Source organism: Gasterosteus aculeatus, chromosome 12, assembly GCF_964276395.1.
Source record: "Gasterosteus aculeatus chromosome 12, fGasAcu3.hap1.1, whole genome shotgun sequence".
Lineage (NCBI taxonomy): Eukaryota > Metazoa > Chordata > Actinopteri > Perciformes > Gasterosteidae > Gasterosteus > Gasterosteus aculeatus.
In genome coordinates, this window is record NC_135700.1 from 16,115,312 (window position 1) to 16,136,442 (window position 21,131).

At 40.8% G+C, this 21,131-nt stretch overlaps 3 protein-coding genes across 5 annotated transcripts; 2 read left to right on the plus strand and 1 right to left on the minus strand.

Moving 5' to 3' along the window:
• LOC120835330 (b(0,+)-type amino acid transporter 1) lies at positions 1-6,726 on the plus strand. Of its 2 annotated transcripts, XM_040204201.2 has the most exons (13): positions 1-315; positions 523-648; positions 2,835-2,982; positions 3,255-3,497; positions 3,809-3,934; positions 4,041-4,140; positions 4,412-4,456; positions 4,543-4,666; positions 4,908-5,011; positions 5,168-5,264; positions 5,527-5,676; positions 6,026-6,200; positions 6,371-6,726. In XM_040204201.2, the coding sequence occupies exons 2-13, from the start codon at positions 532-534 to the stop codon at positions 6,430-6,432; spliced, it is 1,491 nt and encodes a 496-aa protein (XP_040060135.2). In that variant the 5' UTR covers positions 1-315; positions 523-531; the 3' UTR covers positions 6,433-6,726. The 2 variants fall into 2 exon arrangements, with proteins under 2 accessions (XP_040060135.2, XP_040060127.2); XM_040204193.2 differs by lacking the exon at positions 1-315 and having other exon boundaries at positions 499-648.
• nudt19 (nudix (nucleoside diphosphate linked moiety X)-type motif 19) lies at positions 6,679-9,880 on the minus strand. The gene is made up of 3 exons (XM_040204224.2): positions 8,563-9,880; positions 8,229-8,436; positions 6,679-8,071 (listed from the first exon to the last, which is right to left on the minus strand). The coding sequence occupies exons 1-3, from the start codon at positions 9,355-9,357 to the stop codon at positions 7,851-7,853; spliced, it is 1,224 nt and encodes a 407-aa protein (XP_040060158.2). The 5' UTR covers positions 9,358-9,880; the 3' UTR covers positions 6,679-7,850.
• Positions 9,881-11,352: 1,472 nt separating this feature from the next.
• Positions 11,353-20,512, plus strand: slc7a9 (solute carrier family 7 member 9). 2 transcript variants are annotated; one of them, XM_078085611.1, is made up of 13 exons: positions 11,353-11,493; positions 12,377-12,502; positions 13,369-13,516; positions 14,283-14,525; positions 14,886-15,011; positions 15,118-15,217; positions 17,390-17,434; positions 17,536-17,659; positions 17,895-17,998; positions 18,155-18,251; positions 18,831-18,980; positions 19,330-19,504; positions 19,675-20,512. In XM_078085611.1, the coding sequence occupies exons 2-13, from the start codon at positions 12,386-12,388 to the stop codon at positions 19,734-19,736; spliced, it is 1,491 nt and encodes a 496-aa protein (XP_077941737.1). In that variant the 5' UTR covers positions 11,353-11,493; positions 12,377-12,385; the 3' UTR covers positions 19,737-20,512. The 2 variants fall into 2 exon arrangements, with proteins under 2 accessions (XP_077941737.1, XP_040060178.2); XM_040204244.2 differs by lacking the exon at positions 11,353-11,493 and having other exon boundaries at positions 12,353-12,502.
• The last annotated feature ends 619 nt before the right edge of the window (positions 20,513-21,131 follow it).

A 21,131-nucleotide genomic window follows, 5' to 3' on the forward strand; every position in this document is an offset into this window, starting at 1 on the left:
AGAGGCATTGTGAAGGAAGTCAGGTTAGGCAAGCTAAAAGAGGAGAAAGTGTATTCCAGTTTCAGCAACTGTAATGGAAATGTCTACCAAGCAACTCTGCTGGCCGGTCTTCATGTCCAGGGCTGTCCACATTGTCCAATAAGATCTGGGACCCTCCCACTGGAGGAGTGCGCTCAGTCACAGCGAGCACCGGGTTTTCACTTCCATCAGACATTCATTATCACCTTCATTAAACCACCAGTATCATTTGGGTTCCCAGTACCTGGACTTAAAACTTTTGAGGTTGATGGAGCGCTGAGGTGGTTTTCTTCATATGTAAGTGAAATAAAAGAGGAATATACGGCCAATGACATGTTTCTATGCATGTATCTGTGTTTGTATCTATCTATTTATCCATCTATCTATCCTGGATTTACACACAGTGACACAGACAGCTTATTGTAGCACCCTATAAATTAGATTAGATTAGATAACTTAACCATCAAAAATACGCTAATGCACTTGTGTTCCATCATGCACCAGTGGACTGAAATGGATGAAGGCAGCATCACGATGAGGAAGGAGTCGCAGAACGGCTCCAAGGGCCGCTGCTCGGAATCTGAGACTAAAGATAAGCAGCCTGTGAAAGCTACTGTGCTTCAAAAAGATGTGAGTCTGCAAGCCGTTATGTGTGTGTTCATGTGTTGGTGTGTGGGTCTATACTTTGTTACAGTAATTTGGGCTTGAACTTAGTACCAGGGAGTGCCGCAACAACCGTCTCTTGATATTAACTCCACAGTGATCCACCCAGCGGAGGCCCCCGAAACTGCCTAAACCCTAAACTTAATTCAGGACTGAAATCATACATTTCACTGGATGTTATGATTACAATGACAAATTCATAAGCACCACCTAATCTCCACCCAATCTAATATTCAAGGCATTGAAGTTGGCATATTTAGTTAATTGAGATGAGAAAATAGGTCTCATGATCAAATCCACGACATGTGTTTGTGCTTAAAAACTTGAAAAACAAGAGTCACATGATAGTTGTCACTGATTATATTTGTGTGCTCAGATAAAACAAGGGAAGTCCAAAGAACTAAGCACCTATGCAGGCTTAACTCATGCAAAGTAATAAGCTAAATGCTAGTGTCAGTATGCTGACATGCTTTGTAGTTTAACATCTTAGTAAAGCATTTTAATATGTGAAAATTTGAGTATTTCATCGAAAGTTTCAGAAAAAGTAGATGAAAATATTGAAAAACGTAATACACATTACACTGTAACAAATTGCTGTAAATTTACGGTGCATTTCTAACGGTATCTTACAGTATGTAACTGTAACATACAGTTAAATTTCCATCTCTTGCTTGTAAATTAACGGCCAATGTCATGAATAAACAGTTAAAGCTGTCAATTTATGATAATAGCAGACTACCGTAATTCAACTGCATGTTACATATATTTTATGAAGTGGTGGAAATACAAGTGCAGTGAATCACAATCCATCTACATCTGTTGTAGGTTAATGTTACAGGACCTGTTTTTCAGTGGCTGACATGGGCATCCATACATTAACCTACAACAGATGTAGATGGATTGTAATTCACTGCACTTGTATGTGTATTTCAACCACTTCATAAAATATATATAACATGCAGTTGAACTACGGTAGTCTGTTATTATTGTAAATTGACAGCTTTAACTGTTTATTCATGACATTGGTCGTTAATTTACAAGCAAGGGATAGAAATTTAACTGTATGTTACAGTTATTATGACATACTGTAAGATACTCTTAGAAATGCACCGTACATTTACAGCAATTTGTTACAGTGTATACCTGTAGCTGTTACTTTTATCCAAAACGTCCATTTATGTGGAGTAATTGGGGGTTAGGGGTCTTGCTCAGGGGCACTTCGACTTGGCACAGCGAGCAGCCAGGATTCAAACTACAAACCTTGCGCTACAAATGTCTAACATTTTTGTCTTGAAGGCATCTAATGCCAACGACAAACTCCAACGACTATGACCGAAATGAGTTTGGTTGTCTTTCTTTAATTTGTGGGGAATAAAATGCAAAAGTATACGGTTATAAGTAAACGGTAACATTCTAGTATTTATAACACAAAAACAGTAATCCTATGGTAACAAACTGTAATCCAATTACGGCAACATACGTTATATTATGGTAGGGCACTGTAAATAAAACAGTGAGTAAAATAGTGTCGACTGTCAGTAAATTGCAGTTAATTCACAGTCAAATTGGTTCAAGTTTAAGGTAACATACAGTACAGTAATCCATTATAGGGTAACATACTGTATTCTACGGCAGTGTACCATAAAAAAAGAGCAAATTACTGGCATCCACTGCCAGTATTTTAACATTAATTGACTGTAAAGTTCACGCCAATTTACTGTAATCCATTTTACGGTAACATAGTGTAAAAACCATTTACGCTATTATACCGTGAAATAACGGTAAATTTACCGTTAATTTATGGTGACATTTTTTACAGTGTAGAACAACAAACATAATTCAAGAGCTTCTCAAACCTGTAGTGCTGCAGTTTGTAACATTCTTCACTCAGTAACGTGTTCAGTATTCACTCCCTTTGTAGCTTTGGTTGTCCTTCACCTAACTAGGTGGGTCACCGTGGCCTTTAAGTGTGTGACAGCGTGGGGAGATAACAGACTGTTGAGATTAGATGTGCCTCCCTCCGGATGTTCGACTGATTCGCACAGTGTCAAGCATGTCAAATTTCTCTTTGTCTGAATTTCATTGAAGATAGAATTCTAGACATTCCACTGTGAGAGTGAAAGTAACACGTCTACCGTTGTTTCTGTGCTCAGGTCGGCCTGCTAAGTGGCATCTGTCTGATTGTGGGGACGATGATCGGATCGGGCATTTTCATCTCTCCTAAGGCTGTTCTGCTGTTCTCTGGAGCAGTGGGCCCCTCCCTTCTCATTTGGGCTTTTTGTGGCGTTTTAGCCACACTCGGTGAGAACGACATACAGACCAATGTCATTTAACACTAATAAACATAAAGGTATTTCAGTCTCTCTACTTTGATTTCTACCTCTGGATAGAAACGAGCTCACAGATCCTCATACTGAAAACATGCAAACAAGTAGTTTTGTACACATGTCATTTTCTAATTTTGGAGGTCAGGACTTTATGTTTCAATCAAACTACAAAGGTTCATGTAAAAAGTCATTATGGCGGTTGGTATGTCCGTATTTGGTTGTGTGTATTTTTGTGTTGCTACACAGGAGCACTGTGCTATGCTGAGCTTGGCACCATGATCACCAAATCGGGTGGGGAGTACTCGTATCTGATGGAGGCGTTCGGCCCCATCGTGGCCTACCTTTATTCCTGGACCACTATAATGGTGCTGAAGCCCTCCTCCTTAGCCATCATCACTCTGAGCTTCGCAGAATACGCATCCAGTCCTTTCTACCCTGGCTGTACTCCTCCCCTTGTTGTTACCAAGTGTCTGTCGGCTGCGGCCATAAGTAAGTCTTACTTTAATAAAAAAAAGAAAATTGGATGTTGGTGTATATTTCAATACGTTGTGTGTAACATACGACTGAACACAGGATTAAATTACTTGATGAACAATAACTAATGCTGTTGTTATTTCAACAAAGAAGAAAAGAAAAACAATTGAATTCTTATCAAATGACATTTCTTTTATAAAGTTGTCCATTAGGGAAAGGGACATTTCGGAAGTAATTTGTACATTTAAAAAGTATACATCGAATGTGATAGATGCATTTCATTTCCCTAGTAATGTATCTTAATGTATATTTCTTCTGCTTCTAAGTTCTGATCGTCAGCGTCAACTGTTTGAGTGTCAAGCTGGCGAGCTACGTGCAAAATATCTTCACCCTCGCCAAACTCCTCATCATCCTCGTCATCATTGTAGCTGGCATTGTAATGCTGGCGAAAGGTGGGCCTAGTTTTCTGCTTCACTAATATACAACTTTTTACAAATTTTCATCGTTAAATAATCACAATTACTATAAACATCTGTATTGTTGTACATTTGTGTCCAGGAAACACTGAGAACCTGTCGAATGCGTTTGTCGGCACATCGTCGTCTTTTGGAGCAATCGGACTTGCGTTTTATAATGTGCTCTGGGCTTATGGTGGATGGTAACAGTCATACTTCACTTTTACCTTTAACATGCAGGGGGGGTTCATGGTTCATGCACAAACCCTCCTGGCACTGGGCATTGTAGCTACAGCAATGTGTGAGGTCCATTTTAGACGTTCCCTTTTTCTCTGCTTTACAGAAGAAGTTTAGTCAAGTTTTTGAATTCTTTAGAAGACAAATGCATGTGATCATAGAACTACAGCTCTTTCTATATCTTATGTTATGGCACCATGCCACCTTTTGAAGTTAACTTGTATTTTGTTTACTTAGGAATCAACTGAATTTCATTACAGAAGAGCTGAAACAGCCATCCAGGTGAGATAATGTTAATGTGAAATATGAAGTTGTGATAGTTGTTATGAAAGGTTGACGCAGCATGTCTGACAACTCCCTCCTCTCAGGAACTTGCCACTGGCCATCCTCATAGCGATCCCTTTGGTATCTGTCTGCTACGTGTTGGTCAACGTGGCATACTTCACTGTCATGACCGCCTCTGAACTGCTGTTGTCTCCAGCTGTTGCTCTGGTAAGAAGCAGCAAGTCTGCCATGGTTAGAGAAAGGTTCAGTCATGAGTTTGAGAAGTAGTCAGTGTTGACTTTTCAGTGTGGTGTTGAATTCAAAAGACTTTTACATAATGAGGACTACCTACAGTCGCCATGTCATTTCTTGACAAATATTCACAGTATGTGTTACGTTTTGTTTATTCAATATATTTTTCACTGTGCTCAGCTTGGATCTTCTAAAGGGTCTGTTTGTGTTTTCTTAGACTTTTGGAGACCGAGTCCTTTACCCAGTGTCTTGGATTGTTCCTCTCTTTGTAGTCTTCTCTACATTCGGCTCTGCCAATGGAAGCTGCTTCACCGCTGGCAGGTAAAAGCAATATACTGTCACATTATTTGGAAAATACACACCTGAAACCTAAACCTAATCCGCAAGAAGTTGAAATGACAAAAGTTGACAGAAATGATCTCGGAAATCGAAAAAAAGAAAGAAGATACTGTTCAAGCTATTTCTCTCTTCTCACAGACTGGCCTATGTATCTGGGAGAGAGGGTCACATGGTTAAAATCTTATCCTATATTAGCCTGAAGCGCTATTCTCCAGCCCCTGCCCTCATGTTCAATGTGAGTCACACTTTTTGCCTTTGCATACATTTCAATTAGGTCTCTAATGATCATGTGACTTTTTGGTTGTATAAACTTCTGCATGGTTGTTCACTTTATGCTTGTTATAATTAAAATCTCAAAAAAACCTTTTTGGAATTTCAACAGTGCATTGTAATAAAAAATTGAATTTTACAATGTTTATCACAGAAAGTCAGATAAATGATTAACTCCCGGCGCTGTTTCCTTTTTAAGTAACATTACATTTTTCTCTATGTTTCAGGGTTTTTTAGCTCTTATCTATATTATCCCAGCTGACATCAACACTCTCATTAACTACTTCAGCTTCGCTCAATGGGTGTTTTACGGGCTAACAGCTTTGGGTCTTATAGTCATGCGTTTTACCAGGAAGGAGCTCCATCGACCAGTAAAGGTGAGGCTAGCTATCTTTTATAGTTGTTTGACTCAGCAGGCTTGTGCCTGCCGTAAGGAGTCTTGTCAACTTGGAGTTGCAAACTGTTTCTTATTTACAATCAGGTGTCTTCAATTCTTCAATTTTCAAAATCCAAAGTTCTTAACTGAAACCCAAATAAAGGCTTTATTCTTTTGCAAATACAGTCTTATTTTGTCACCCCACTGGGCAGTAGCATTGATGTTATTTGTATATTTTTGTCTCTCAATCGGCTGTTGTATTAGTTGTTTTTAGATGCATGAACTGGTGAAAGTGTCAAGTCTAAGCCGTATTTTGTTTTGAGGTAGTGTGATTGTGTGATTACCCAAAGGTGCCGATTGTCATACCGGGCCTGATAGTCCTGGTGTCCTTCTACTTGGTCCTGGCTCCCATCATTGATAAGCCGGAGATGGAATACCTCTACTGTGCTGTCTTCATCTTTAGTGGACTTCTCCTCTACTACCCTTTCGTCTACCGCAAGGTCAACTGGGCGTGCAAACTGATGAGTAAGTCTACTCTCAAGTTTGAGTTAGTGAAATATGTGTTTTTGTTCTTGACCATCAGAATAGAATAACATTGGAAATAGTGTGCTCAAAAGGCATGAAAGTAAAGCATTGGATAGAGTGTTGCATTGCTCTGATGACATGGAAAGGTCATGCATTCCATTCCCCTTTAGGGCCCATCACCATGCATCTCCAGCTGCTGATGGAGGTAGTTCCTCCTGACAAAACCGAATGAGAGGGGACTCAACCTTTTACTGGTCCAAAGATCACCTGATGTGTCGCTGCTAGGTCTTAGGTATGCAGGCATCGGCACTTGCAACAAGGGGAAGGGCGAAACATCTTAAATGTATTGCAAAGATCACTCAGTAGATCACGCAACAACATTTATGCTGCTCCTGTGATTGTAAACTGAAACGTCAAAGTTTCTTTCAGGATGTTTGTGCGTTATGAAATGATGCTTTCACACATACTGAAGCAAAGCTGCATTGTGGAAGCTATGGTGTTTATTAAATATATACATCTTATTGAGCACAAAGTGGACATTTTTGTGTATTTCTGATTTGAGCAAATAACCGCACTGTATTTCCCTGACCTGACTATTACATCATATACTTTCTATTGTAGGGTTACAGGCTCTCTCAAGGTACAGTCACACACAGTTAGTGGAGTGTGATTATGCAGTATTATGAAATAATATATTTGTTTTCGACTACACAACTGAAGATAAATGGTTATGAATCTGATAGTCTAAACATTATGGACTTAACCATGTGGAAAAAAGCTACAAAGAACTCTTGGATTGGTGGGTGTGAGAGGCTTACTGCAGGGAAACTTTACAATCTTTTACATCTGAATCTACAAAAATAATTGATTTGACTATACCAAGGTCCCAATTGTCCACCAGATGTCAGTACAGCATTGTTAAACAAAACTGCAACCTGATACTGTGCTTCCATTATCATATTCATACACTAGTAATAGTACTAGGTTTTGAATAATATATGGCCATATACCATATGGTGTGGTATAAGTTATTGTAGTTATTGGTAGTGGAAGCTGTAATATTCAAAAGGGTAAAAGGAGTGAGCGGTAGTCTTCATGGTCGTTGTCAGTATTGTCACATTTGATAAATCATACAGTAGGCAGCAGAATGAGGAGATCTAAGAAAAGGAAATGCTTCTCTACACACAGTATACTGTGATCAACACTATGGAGCTGAAGTACTGTGGAGCAGAAACTGCACTTGGTCTTCAACTCCCTCTCGTGGCACAAAGCCTCTCCGTGCATGGAGTGAACAAAGATCTCTCACAGAGCTCACAGGCATTACAACTGATCCAAAAAATATATACTCAAAATCTTCCAGGATTTATAACCCTCCTAAAAGGAGATGAACTGCAGGAAAAAGAGTCTAAGCTCAATAAACCGTTGCCACTGAAGACGTTTTGTCACAGTAGCAAATGCAACCGGTGTTAATGTTAAAATCAACTGCGACTGAAGCCGTTTCAGTTTCAGGTTTCCAGTATTGTGCACGTGTCACACTGTCCCGGCTTGAAGCCTCGACACACCAGGATTTAGAAACAGTAATACCCCAAACACAATGCCGGGGGGGGCTGGCTTGGATGTACAAAGACGAGTTCTCAAAAGACCGGCGTGTCAAAGCTTACTTTTTGAGTCATACGGGAAGGTCTGCCCTAAGACGGGTAGTAGATGGTTGTACTTGGGAGTGATATTGATCTGTAGAGTTATCGTGTACGGATCGACTGTCACGATGCGGTGCAGTGACGACTCTTCCTCCTGAGGATCCTCCAGCTTAGGATCTGAGCTCGTACCCGACGCAGCTTCCCCTGAGGTGGCCGACGGGTACCATCTGTCACCTACAAAGAGTGAGAGCCCACAACAAAAACAAAAAGACAGATGGGGAAAAAATAAGAAAGAATTAATCAATCATAAACAGTCTTGTCTTGCAAAAGTTAGTAAAAGTTGGCATGCTCCACTGGCGATTGTGCGTTGGATGAGATCGACCATCAGCACCTGGCAGCAGTGCTGTGAAGTGTTCATCTTTTGAGGAAAGGACAGGCAGCAGCTGTTCGCAGCCCTCTGTGGCCCGCCGGCTGGAGAAGTTGTGGAGGTCATTCAGCAGAGGTAAGCGGCACATGCGACTGATCTCATAGACCTGTGGAGGGGCGATCCAAAACTCCTGTGCCTGGTAGTTCTGGAGAACCTCTGAGGGTGTAGACCACTGAAAAAATAAATAAACAGAGTGTTAGTAGTAGTAATCTTGATAGAGATTCCTTTGATTCTGTTGTTGTGACATATTGACTTTTTTGACTTTGTTAGATGTACATGGGAATGTTCTACGAATCACCTTAACGGACACGATTTCTTTGTCATCTTGGAGTGCTGGTGGGATCTCCTGCAGGCAGCAGATGAAGAAAGCGGTGTCAAACCTTTTCACGCCGTATCGTCCCTCGGGGGTCAGCCAGTTGCCCCACTCGTGTAAAGCCCAGATGTTGGGCAACACCTCCAACTCTCTGCACATCTGGATGAAGTTAGAGGGGTTCTGGTTGACCAGATCCCTCCACTTGTTGAGCTCACGACTGCACAGCTCGTTTGCTTTATGTAGTGGACCTTCTGGTTCAGGGGCTCCTCTGCTCTCTATGCTGTTTAATAAACCTTTCTCCTCCTGTTTCGACACGAACAGCAGCACGCCGCACTCCTCGAACGTCTCCCGCAGGGCGCAGATGCGGAAGGCCACCTCTCCGGGGATGGGGGAGCCCAGTTTCAGTCGGTCCGTGGCGAACAGCGGGGGTCTCGTGTCTCCCGGCTGGGTGACACTTCTCAAACCGAAATTAGGGGACTTGCTGAAAGTCTTGAAAACGTCCAGCCATTCGCTCGAAAAGTCCGAAGCGTGCACCAAGCCGCCGGGAAACACACACGCATTGGGCATGAATCCGCTTTTACTGCTTCGTTTAAGGAGTAAAACGTCGTAGTCAAAGCAGGACTTGTGCGGCAGCTGTGACCGTCCTTGGCCGCCGGTCAGCGGGGAAGCTGCAGCGGCTGTCAGCGGTGTCCTTGACGCTAAACTGTCCGCACCGAGCTTGTGACCTGCGGCTAAAATGAGAGTGGCCGCCTCCCTCCAGTGCTTCAACGTGGTGTTCATCCCGAAAAGATCAGTGTTTGCTTAATTTAATTTTCAACCATTGTCAACCCTTTATGAAAGATTTCCGCCCTTTTACTCGGCAGGCTGCTGGACGCAAGCAGCGTGTTTTCTTCCGTATGACGAAAGCCTGGAGGTTGCGCATGCGCGTGGGAAGCAGGCCCGGTGATGTGTTTCTGTAAGCCCCGCCCCGCGTAGCATTCAAGCGCTAGGATTGGATGAGCGTTGTTCAGGACTGCTCGACTTTGACCAATACGCGTTCCTCCTTGGGCGTTGAACCTAAATATTAAATGATCGGCGTAGTGGCCATTTGTCCTTGGGACCGATAAAACACTGTGTCAAAGGGACACTGATGCGCCCACTGGTTTGTTTCTCTTACGCAGCAAGGTTGTCCTGACAATCTGTTCCTTCTGTTTGCGTCACTTTATTTCAAAGAAGGAAACAAACATGTACAATTGGCTTGTGGCTGCTCACCCTGTGCTGTGCTGACTCGCTGCTCACCCAGGTGCATGCTGGTCCTACACCTGGCTATGCCCTTAAATAACCTCCAGGTGCCGACAGTATTATCCATTAACCAAACAAGTAACCACAACTACGCATACTTAGTGACAAAAAATTATTCAACTAAATTGACTACAAAAACAGAAAAAGCTATCTTAATATTATATCAAACTAAGAAATGAAACAATAATATATAAGAATAACTAAATAATTGCTCCCATAATCGGGTTAGAATAATGCAATACATTTCCTTATGTTATATATTATACATATATATTATATTTATGGGATTGGTGATTTATATTATTCTAAATCACAATTTACAAGTTCTTGATTTAGATAATCAGAGTTTTGTCATTTTGTAAAACCGATCATTGCATTGCACAAAATGCAAACGGATACAGTAGGACATCCTTGTATTTTGGAATATAATACACATATCAAATATTTTTCTGTTATACATTGTATGGAGTAACACTGTACAGATAGTGGAACACAGACAGTCTAAGCTCTCTGCAAACCTGTTTCAAATATGCCCATTTAGTAAATATTAAAACCCTATAAGTGTGATTTGTCACAAACTATTCTGACATTTTGAGGGACTATCTTTTATATTTTTGTTTGTTGATATGCAACACTGAAAATGAGCTATATAGGCTCAAATCCTAAATCATTGCTGAAAATGTACATTCTCAGATTATTAGAACAAGTGAAAGGGACTGAAACCTTAGGGATATAATTAACTGTTCTCAGGGTTACTGAGGTCATAATCCAATATATTAGCAGATTATTATGAGCAGATGAGGCCTCTGTCGGCAGCAGCTGTTAAAAATCGTCTCGCAGACCTCACAAAAGACTCAACAGCAGTAGCATACAAATCATACATACATAACATACAAATCAACCGCAGATTACGCAGTGAAAAGTCTAGATTATTGTAAATTAACTCTCCGTAAATGTGCCGCATCATCTTTTTGAAAATGACTGTCTAAACACAGAACCTGAACCCTAAATCAGTAACCTTTGGTCAGACATTTGTTAACATGTTTACTGTTACAGTTGTTCATGTTCATCAATGTTCAACAATGAGATTATATCATACATTATTGTAAAAATTCATTCATTTCTACCGTTGTTGCTTAATGTTAACAAACCTACCACAAAAGAACAGGCACTAGAAAAAAAAATTTCACAGATTTGCCAACATTCCTGAATACTAATGTTGGGAAGAGACGAGAGGAGAGGCAGAGGAAAAAGGGAATGCAACACACACATTCACAAATATGCGAGCACACACATGCAGGGGTGTCATATTTCTTTATCAAAGAGGCATTGTGAAGGAAGTCAGGTTAGGCAAGCTAAAAGAGGAGAAGGTGTATTCCAGTTTCAGCAACTGTAATTGAAATGTCTACCAAGCAACTCTGCTGGCCGGTCTTCATGTCCAGGGCTGTCCACGTTGTCCAATAAGATCTGGGACCCTCCCACTGGAGGAGTGCGCTCAGTCACAGCGAGCACCGGGTTTTCACTTCCATCAGACATTCATTCACCTTCATTAAACCACCAGTATCATTTGGGTTCCCAGTACCTGGACTTAAAACTTTTGAGGTTGATGGAGCGCTGAGGTGGTTTTCTTCATATGTAAGTGAAAATTGTGTTGACGTGGTAGTCTGTTAACAAAACCATTGTGAAATTAAAAGTAACTCATTAACTTCAAGGTCAACTGTAGTCTTCAATTGTGTGTAGTAAACACAAGAAGAAATTGTCTTCCATGTTATGCATTGACATAGCATTTGTAAGTTAAAAATTATTCTTTACCGGCTATGTATGTATGTATGTATGTATGTATGTATGTATGTATGTATGTATGTACTGTATGTATGTATGTATGTATGTATGTATGTATGTATGTATGTATGTATGTATGTATGTATCTATCTATCTTTGATTTACAGTCTCTTTGCACAGACAATGTAAGAGGGGCATGGCTTTTAAAAAATTCATGATGATTCTTTTAGAGCAACATCCCCTAAACCAATTGGGTGAATTTAGCGAAAAGAGTCAACCCGTCATCCCTTTTATGAGCTGCACCACAAACAGTTAATGCTGCATAAAGTTTGGCTGAGTGCGGCTAAATTATCTCTAGAACCACTGTGCCACCGTGATTCATTGATAATCTGAAAAGCAAAAGAAACAAAGAAACAAACAACAAGCCAAACCAACTTATTTTACAAATCAGTAAACATCACAGGATTAACAATATGAAGACACCGGCTTTGGTGGATTTTAACTGAGTTTCTCTCGTATGTGTGAGCAACATTATTTAGCTAGATGAGAGGAAGATACTGCTGATGATATGTTTCTTATGCATGTATCTGTGTTTGTATCTATCTATCCATCTATCTATCTTCGATTTACACACAGTGACACAGACAGCTTATTGTAGCACCCTATAAATTATATTAGATTAGATAACGTAACCATCAAACATACGCTAATGCACTTGTGTTCCATCATGCACCAGTGGACTGAAATGGATGATGGCAGCATCACGATGAGGAAGGAGTCGCAGAACGGCTCCAAGGGCCGCTGCTCGGAATCTGAGACTAAAGATAAGCAGCCTGTGAAAGCTACTGTGCTTCAAAAAGATGTGAGTCTGCAAGCCGTTATGTGTGTGTTCATGTGTTGGTGTGTGGGTCTATACTTTGTTACAGTAATTTGGGCTGGAACTTAGTACCAGGGAGTGCCGCAACAACCGTCTCTTCATATTAACTCCACAGTGATCCACCCAGCGGAGGCCCTGTTAACTGCACCACCTAATCTCCACCCAATCTAATTTTGAAAGTATTGAATTTGGCATACTTAGTTAGTTGAGATGAGAAAGTAGGCCTCATGATCAAATCCACGACATGTGTTTGTGCTTAAAAACTTGAAAAACAAGAGTCACATGATAGTTGTCACTGATTATATTTGTGTGCTCAGATAAAATAAGGGAGGTCTAAAGAACTAAGCAGCTATGCAGGCTTAACTCATGCAAAGTAGGGCAATAAGCTAAATGCTAGTGTCAGTATGCTGACATGCTTTGTAGTTTACCATCTTAGTAAAGCGTTTTAATATGTGAAAATTAGAGTCTACAGAAAAATTAGATGAAAATATTGAAAAACTTAATAAACATTAAAATAACAAACATAATTCAAGATACTGAGAGATTCTCAAGCCTGTAGTGCTGCAGTGTTTGTAACATTCTTCACTCAGTAACGTGTTCAGTATTCACTCCCTTTGTAGCTTTGGTTGTCCTTCATCTAACTAGGTGGGTCATCGTGGCCTTTAAGTGTGTGACAGTGTGGGGAGATAACAGACTGTTGAGATTAGATGTGCCTTCCTCCGGATGTTCGACTGATTCGCACAGTGTCAAGCTGTCAAATTTCCCTTTGACTGAATTTCATTGAAGATAGAATTCTAGACATTCCACTGTGAGAGTGAAAGTAACACGTCTACCGTTGTTTCTGTGCTCAGGTCGGCCTGCTAAGTGGCATCTGTCTGATTGTGGGGACGATGATCGGATCGGGCATTTTCATCTCTCCTAAGGCTGTTCTGCTGTTCTCTGGAGCAGTGGGCCCCTGCCTTCTCATTTGGGCTTTTTGTGGCGTTTTAGCCACACTCGGTGAGACCAATGTCATTTAACACTAATAAACATAAACGTATTTCAGTCTCTCTACTTTGATTTCTACCTCTGGATAGAAACGAGCTCACAGATCCTCATACTGAAAACATGCAAACAAGTAGTTTTGTGCACATGTCATTTTCTAATTTTGGAGGTCAGTACTTTATGTTTCATGAGATAATAAACTTGTTTCAATCAAACTATAAAGGTCCCTGTAAAAAAATATTGTGGCGGTTGGTATGTCCGTATTTGACTTTGAACCGTTAAAGCATTAAAACATGACCTATCATGCTGACCGGAACATTCCTTCTTAGGCCAAAATAACAAACCCAGTAAAGAAATAGATCGGATATCATTTACAAAAATTGGCACAGTAAGAACACCGTGAGAACAAGCACAATTAGAAGTAATTACAAGGAAATAATATATTTTTTTTAAATCTAAAATGTATCATATTTTAAATACTAATTATTTTTTACTTTCCATTTAAACAACCACATGTGAAATTGCTTGGAGAATATTTCACATGGATTCTTATATCACTTTTCCCATTTGCGTTGTATTATTATCCATTGGGAAGACGTTACTGTCATAGATTTGGCTTTGAGGCAGCTGGGTTTTTTAAGCCAAGAACCTTTTGGTTGGAGAAAGTTCAGAATTTCCGTTGAACTTTCTAAAGTAGGGAATTACAAACATCCTTATGAGTTTGGGTCTCTCCTCTTCTCTCTGTCTCTATGATTGTGTGTATTTTTGTGTTGCTACACAGGAGCACTGTGCTACGCTGAGCTTGGCACCATGATCACCAAATCGGGGGGGGAGTACTCGTATCTGATGGAGGCGTTCGGCCCCATCGTGGCCTACCTTTATTCCTGGACCACTATAATGGTGCTGAAGCCCTCCTCCTTCGCCATCATCACTCTGAGCTTCGCAGAATACGCATCCAGTCCTTTCTACCCTGGCTGTACTCCTCCACTTGTTGTTACCAAGTGTCTGTCGGCTGCGGCCATAAGTAAGTCTTACTTTAATAAAAAAAGAAAAAAGCAGAATATTACACCCAAGTTATTGATCACACATTTAACACCCTTGCAATGGATGTTGGTGTATATTTCAATATGTTGTGTGTAATATACAACTGAACACAGAATAAAATTACTAGATGAACAATAACTAATGCTAGACATTATTTCAACAATGAACAGAGAAAAGCAATTGAATTCTTATCAAATTACATTTCTTTTATAAAGTTGTCCATTAGGGAAAGGGACATTTCGGAAGTAATTTATGCATTTTTAAATAATATCTCAACTGTGATAGATGCATTTAATTTCCCTTGTAATGTATCTTAATGTATATTTCTTCTGCTTCTAAGTTCTGATCGTCAGCGTCAACTGTTTGAGTGTCAAGCTGGCGAGCTACGTGCAAAATATCTTCACCCTCGCCAAACTCCTCATCATCCTCGTCATCATTGTAGCTGGCATTGTAATGCTGGCGAAAGGTGGGCCTAATTTTCTAAGTGACTAATATACAACTTTTTACAAATTTCCAACGTTAAATAATCACAATTACTATATACATCTGTATTGTTGTACATTTGTGTCCAGGAAACACTGAGAACCTGTCGAATGCGTTTGTCGGCACATCGTCATCTTTTGGAGCAATCGGACTTGCGTTTTATAATGGGCTCTGGGCTTATGATGGATGGTAACAGTCATACTTCACTTTGCCCTTTAACATGATGTATGGCATTGACCAAGCTCCTATCGAAAGCAGTGAAGTGAGGTGTACTTTCTGAACCGATGCGACGAGCCTTTTCCTGCTTATATTGGCTGTAGACAAGCTCTGGAGCCCTTCTCCACCTCTCAGCTGTTCTCCACAGTCTCGAGACTTTTTTTCTGCTTTACAGAAGAAGTTTAGTCAAGTTTTTGAATTCTTTAGAAGACAAATGCACGTGATCATAGAACTGCATTACATACATGTAATTTAGCTGACGCTTTTATCCAAAGTGCAATAAGTGCATTCAACCATAGGGGTACAAACTCAGAAGACCAAGAAACAAGAAAGTGCAATTTCCTCAAATAAGCCAATTTACAATTTGCTATAGATGAGTGATGTTACAAGTACAATTACACGTTACGTTACAAGTGCTACAGTTTGTTAGTCTTTAGTCGAGGTAGAGTCTGAACAGGTGTGTCTTTAGTTTGCGGCGGAAGATGTGAAGGCTCTCTGCGGTCCTGGTGTCTTCAGAGAGCTCGTTCCACCATTTCGGAGCAAGGACAGCGAAGAGTCGTGATCTAGGGAGGAACGAGCAGTTTTGCAGATGCAGAGCGGAGAGTGCAGGTCGGGATGTCGGGTTTGACCATGTCCTGGATGTAAGCTGGACCCGATCCATTCACAGCATGGTACGTGAGCACCAATGTTTTGAACTGGATGCGGGCAGCCACAGGTAGCCAGTGAAGAGAGCGGAGGAGTGGAGTAGTGTGGGAGAATTTTGGAAGGTTAAAGACCAGTCGAGCTGCTGCATTCTGGATGAGCTGCAGAGGTCGAATGGCGGTAGCAGGGAGACCTGCCAGGAGAGAGTTGCAGTAGTCCAGGCGGGAGATGACGAAGGCGAAGAGCCTGAATCAGTACCTGCGCTGCCTTCTGAGTGAGAAGGGGACATATTCTCCTGATGTTGTAGAGCGTGTATCTACAGGATCGTGTTGTTGCAGTGATGTTGGGAGTCAGGGAAAGTTGGCTGTGATGCCAAGGTTCCTAGCAGTCAAAGTGGGTGTTAGCACGGAGTTGCCAAAGTTGACCATCAGGTCCTGGGTCGGAGAATCTTTTCCCGGAAAGAGAAGTAGTTCAGTCTTATCAGGGTTGACTTTCAGATGGTGAGCGGATATCCACTGAGAGATGTCAGTTAGACAGGCAGAGATCCGTGCCGCCACCTGAGTGTCCGAGGGAGGGAAGGAGAGAATTAGTTGGGTTTCATCGGCATAACTCTTGCCTCCTTCAGAGAATTGGGTAAACAGCCAGATAACAGAGCATTGTTGATGAGACAGGTGAGGAAAGGAAGAAGGTCAGGTGCGATAGATTGTAGAAGGATGGAATGGGGTCAAGAGGGCAGGTGGTCGGACGGGCAGAGGTTACTAGGGTAAGAATTTGGTTAGGGGACTGGGGGGTGAAAGAGGAAAGTGAGGGCGGTAGAGGTGAAGTCAGTGGGATGCAAGAAGTAGGAGGTGGGTTTGATAAAGAGGAGCGTATGTCAGCTATTTTCTTGATAAAGTAGTTGACAAAGTCACCCGGAAGAAGGGTGGAGGGGGGAGGAGGGCTAGGGGGTTCGAGGAGGTTGGAGAAGATCGAAAAGAGTTTTTGGGGGTTAGAAAATGAAGTTTCAATTCTGGATTGGTGGAAAGAGCTTTTGGCAGCAGAGATAGGAGCAGAAAAGAGGAGTGGAGAGAAATTCAAGCAGGTCATCAGGTCGTTTATATTTACGCCATCTTCTTTCCAATGCTCGCATGGTGGCTCTCATGGCACGCACCGGTTGAGACAGCCATGGAGCCGGAGGGGATTTGCCGGTCCGTCGTGTCGTAAGAGGGCAGAGAGGGAGAGAGTCTAGAGAGGAGGAAAGAGTTGAGAGGAGAGTTGAGAGGAGAGTCGGATGCAAGAGTGAGACGGAGTCAGTAGAAGGGAGAGCTGATAGAACAGAGGATGCCAGGGAGGAGTGAGAGAGGGAGCGAATATTGCGACAAACAGGTACAAAGTCAATCAATGGGGGAGGGTCATTAGTTATAGAGAGTGGGAGAGAGTAAGATATGAAGAGGTTCAGGTACTATTTCTTATGTTATGGCACCATGCCACCTTTTGAAGTTAACTTGTGTTTTGTTTACTTAGGAATCAACTGAATTTCATTACAGAAGAGCTGAAAAAGCCATCCAGGTGAGACAAGAGGTACTTTTACTATTTGTATTTGAAATATGAAGTTGTGATAGTTGTTATGAAAGGTTGATGCAGCATGTCTGACAACTCCCTCCTCTCAGGAACTTGCCACTGGCCATCCTCATAGGGATCCCTTTGGTATCTGTCTGCTACGTGTTGGTCAACGTGGCATACTTCACTGTCATGACCGCCTCTGAACTGCTGTTGTCTCCAGCTGTTGCTCTGGTAAGAAGCAGCAAGTCTGCCATGGTTAGAGAAAGGTTCAGTCATGAGTTTGAGAAGTAGTCAGTGTTGACTTTTCAGTGTGGTGTTGAATTCAAAATACATTTACATAATGAGGACTAGTCGCCATGTCATTTCTTGACAAATATTCACAGTATGTGTTACGTTTTGTTTATTCAATATATTTTTCACTGTGCTCAGCTTGGATCTTCTAAAGGGTCTGTTTGTGTTTTCTTAGACTTTTGGAGACCGAGTCCTTTACCCAGTGTCTTGGATTGTTCCTCTCTTTGTAGTCTTCTCTACATTCGGCTCTGCCAATGGAAGCTGCTTCACCGCTGGCAGGTAAAAGCAATATACTGTCACATTATTTGGAAAATACACACCTGAAACCTAAACCTAATCCGCAAGAAGTTGAAATGACAAAAGTTGACAGAAATGATCTTGGAAATCGAAAAAAAGAAAGAAGATACTGTTCAAGCTATTTCTCTCTTCTCACAGACTGGCCTATGTATCTGGGAGAGAGGGTCACATGGTTAAAATCTTATCCTATATTAGCCTGAAGCGCTATTCTCCAGCCCCTGCCCTCATGTTCAATGTGAGTCACACTTTTTGCCTTTGCATACATTTCAATTAGGTCTCTAATGATCATGTGACTTTTTGGTTGTATAAACTTCTGCATGGTTGTTCACTTTATGCTTGTTATAATTAAAATCTCAAATAAAACTTTTGGGAATTTCAACAGTGCATTGTAATAAAAAATTGAATTTTACAATGTTTAGATAGATAGATAGATTAATACTTTATTGATCCCTCAAGAGGGAAATTTTGGTATCACAGCAGCATGTACAGGGAAGAAAATAGAATAAAAAGATACACATTATATACAATATAATAAGATAAAAATGTTAAATTATTAAATTAAATTAAATTAAATAAATTAAACGGAAACAAAAGAATAACATTCAAAAAGAGACAATAATAATAATTTGTAAAAGGAGAAGAGAAAGAGAAAGAGCAGCAGCCAGAGATGATTTATTGATGATTTATTGTAAAGTGTTATTGCACTGGGCAGGAATGATCTCCTGTATCAGTTTATCCCAGAAGGTCAGATAAATGATTAACTCCCGGCGCTGTTTCCATTTTAAGTAACAATACATTTTTCTCTCTGTTTCAGGGTTTTTTAGCTCTTATCTATATTATCCCAGCTGACATCAACACTCTCATTAACTACTTCAGCTTCGCTCAATGGGTGTTTTACGGGCTAACAGCTTTGGGTCTTATAGTCATGCGTTTTACCAGGAAGGAGCTCCATCGACCAGTAAAGGTGAGGCTAGCTATCTTTTATAGTTGTTTGACTCAGCAGGCTTGTGCCTGCCGTAAGGTGTCTTGTCAACTTGGAGTTGCAAACTGTTTCTTATTTACAATCAGGTGTCTTCAATTCTTCAATTTTCAAAATCCAAAGTTCTTAACTGAAACCCAAATAAAAGCTTTATTCTTTTGCAAATACAGTCTTATTTTGTCACCCCACTGGGCAGTAGCATTGATGTTATTTGTATATTTTTGTCTCTCAATCGGCTGTTGTATTAGTTGTTTTTAGATGCATGAACTGGTGAAAGTGTCAAGTCTAAGCCGTATTTTGTTTTGAGGTAGTGTGATTGTGTGATTACCCAAAGGTGCCGATTGTCATACCGGGCCTGATAGTCCTGGTGTCCTTCTACTTGGTCCTGGCTCCCATCATTGATAAGCCGGAGATGGAATACCTCTACTGTGCTGTCTTCATCTTTAGTGGACTTCTCCTCTACTACCCTTTCGTCTACCGCAAGGTCAACTGGGCGTGCAAACTGATGAGTAAGTCTACTCTCAAGTTTGAGTTATTGAAATATGTGTTTTTGTTCTTGACCATCAGAATAGAATAACATTGGAAATAGTGTGCTCAAAAGGCATGAAAGTAAAGCATTGGATAGAGTGTTGCATTGCTCTGATGACATGGAAAGGTCATGCATTCCATTCCCCTTTAGGGCCCATCACCATGCATCTCCAGCTGCTGATGGAGGTAGTTCCTCCTGACAAAACCGAATGAGAGGGGACTCAACCTTTTACTGGTCCAAAGATCACCTGATGTGTCGCTGCTAGGTCATAGGTATGCAGGCATCGGCACTTGCAAAAAGGGGAAGGGCGAAACATCTTAAATGTATTGCAAAGATCACTCAGTAGATCACGCAACAACATTTATGCTGCTCCTGTGATTGTAAACTGAAACGTCAAAGTTTCTTTCAGGATGTTTGTGCGTTATGAAATGATGCTTTCACACATACTGAAGCAAAGCTGCATTGTGGAAGCTATGGTGTTTATTAAATATATACATCTTATTGAGCACAAAGTGGACATTTTTGTGTATTTCTGATTTGAGCAAATAACCGCACTGTATTTCCCTGACCTGACTATTACATCATATACTTTCTATTGTAGGGTTACAGGCTCTCTCAAGGTACAGTCACACACAGTTAGTGGAGTGTGATTATGCAGTATTATGAAATAATATATTTGTTTTCGACTACACAACTGAAGATAAATGGTTATGAATCTGATAGTCTAAACATTATGGACTTAACCATGTGGAAAAAAGCTACAAAGAACTCTTGGATTGGTGGGTGTGAGAGGCTTACTGCAGGGAAACTTTACAATCTTTTACATCTGAATCTACAAAAATAATTGATTTGACTATACCAAGGTCCCAATTGTCCACCAGATGTCAGTACAGCATTGTTAAACAAAACTGCAACCTGATACTGTGCTTCCATTATCATATTCATACACTAGTAATAGTACTATGTTTTGAATAATATATGGCCATATACCATATGGTGTGGTATAAGTTATTGTAGTTATTGGTAGTGGAAGCTGTAATATTCAAAGGGTAAAAGGAGTGAGCGGTAGTCTTCATGGTCGTTGTCAGTATTTGATAAATCATACCGTAGGCAGCAGAATGAGGAGATCTAAGAAAAGGAAATGCTTCTCTACGTATACACAGTATACTGTAAGTCAACACTATGGAGTTTCAAAAAGAACAGAAGGTTTTGCAGAAACCTCATTTGGTCTTCAACGCCCTCTGGTGGCACAAAGCCTCTCCGTGCATGGAGTCAACCAGGATCTCTTTTTTTCAATCCCAGGGTTTTCAAAGTGAAGCATTTCTGCAGTACGGGATGCTAATTTTGACGTAAATGTGCTGAATGAAGGCTAAGTACATGTGGAAAAGTTGTGATTCTGTACACGGTGACTCAAAAAAAAAAAAAGCATGGCTAAATCTATTATTCCTCCTCCTCGATGTTTTTGGCCTTTTCAAAATGTTGCAATGAACAGAGACTAGCAGTTACACTATATTTCATCACTCTTTAATGGGCATTGGGTCCAAGGATGAAAGAAAAGCATTTTTCATTTTGACCCTGGATAGAAAAAAAGTAAAAACACTCTGAAT

Excerpts from the sequence above, each read along its gene's own strand:
- nudt19 (XM_040204224.2), bottom strand. The coding sequence starts at position 9,357 with ATGAACACCACGTTGAAGCACTGGAGGGAGGCGGCCACTCTCATTTTA. Across the intron at positions 8,437-8,562 it reads AAGAAATCGTGTCCGTTAAG|TGGTCTACACCCTCAGAGGT; the intron begins GTGATTCGTAGA and ends TTATTTTTTCAG. Across the intron at positions 8,072-8,228 it reads CTTCACAGCACTGCTGCCAG|GTGACAGATGGTACCCGTCG; the intron begins GTGCTGATGGTC and ends CACTCTTTGTAG.
- LOC120835330 (XM_040204193.2), top strand. The coding sequence starts at position 514 with ATGCACCAGTGGACTGAAATGGATGAAGGCAGCATCACGATGAGGAAG. Across the intron at positions 2,983-3,254 it reads TGGCGTTTTAGCCACACTCG|GAGCACTGTGCTATGCTGAG; the intron begins GTGAGAACGACA and ends GTTGCTACACAG. Across the intron at positions 6,201-6,370 it reads CTGGGCGTGCAAACTGATGA|GGCCCATCACCATGCATCTC; the intron begins GTAAGTCTACTC and ends ATTCCCCTTTAG.
- slc7a9 (XM_040204244.2), top strand. The coding sequence starts at position 12,368 with ATGCACCAGTGGACTGAAATGGATGATGGCAGCATCACGATGAGGAAG. Across the intron at positions 15,218-17,389 it reads CTCTGGGCTTATGATGGATG|GAATCAACTGAATTTCATTA; the intron begins GTAACAGTCATA and ends TTGTTTACTTAG. Across the intron at positions 17,660-17,894 it reads TGTCTCCAGCTGTTGCTCTG|ACTTTTGGAGACCGAGTCCT; the intron begins GTAAGAAGCAGC and ends GTGTTTTCTTAG.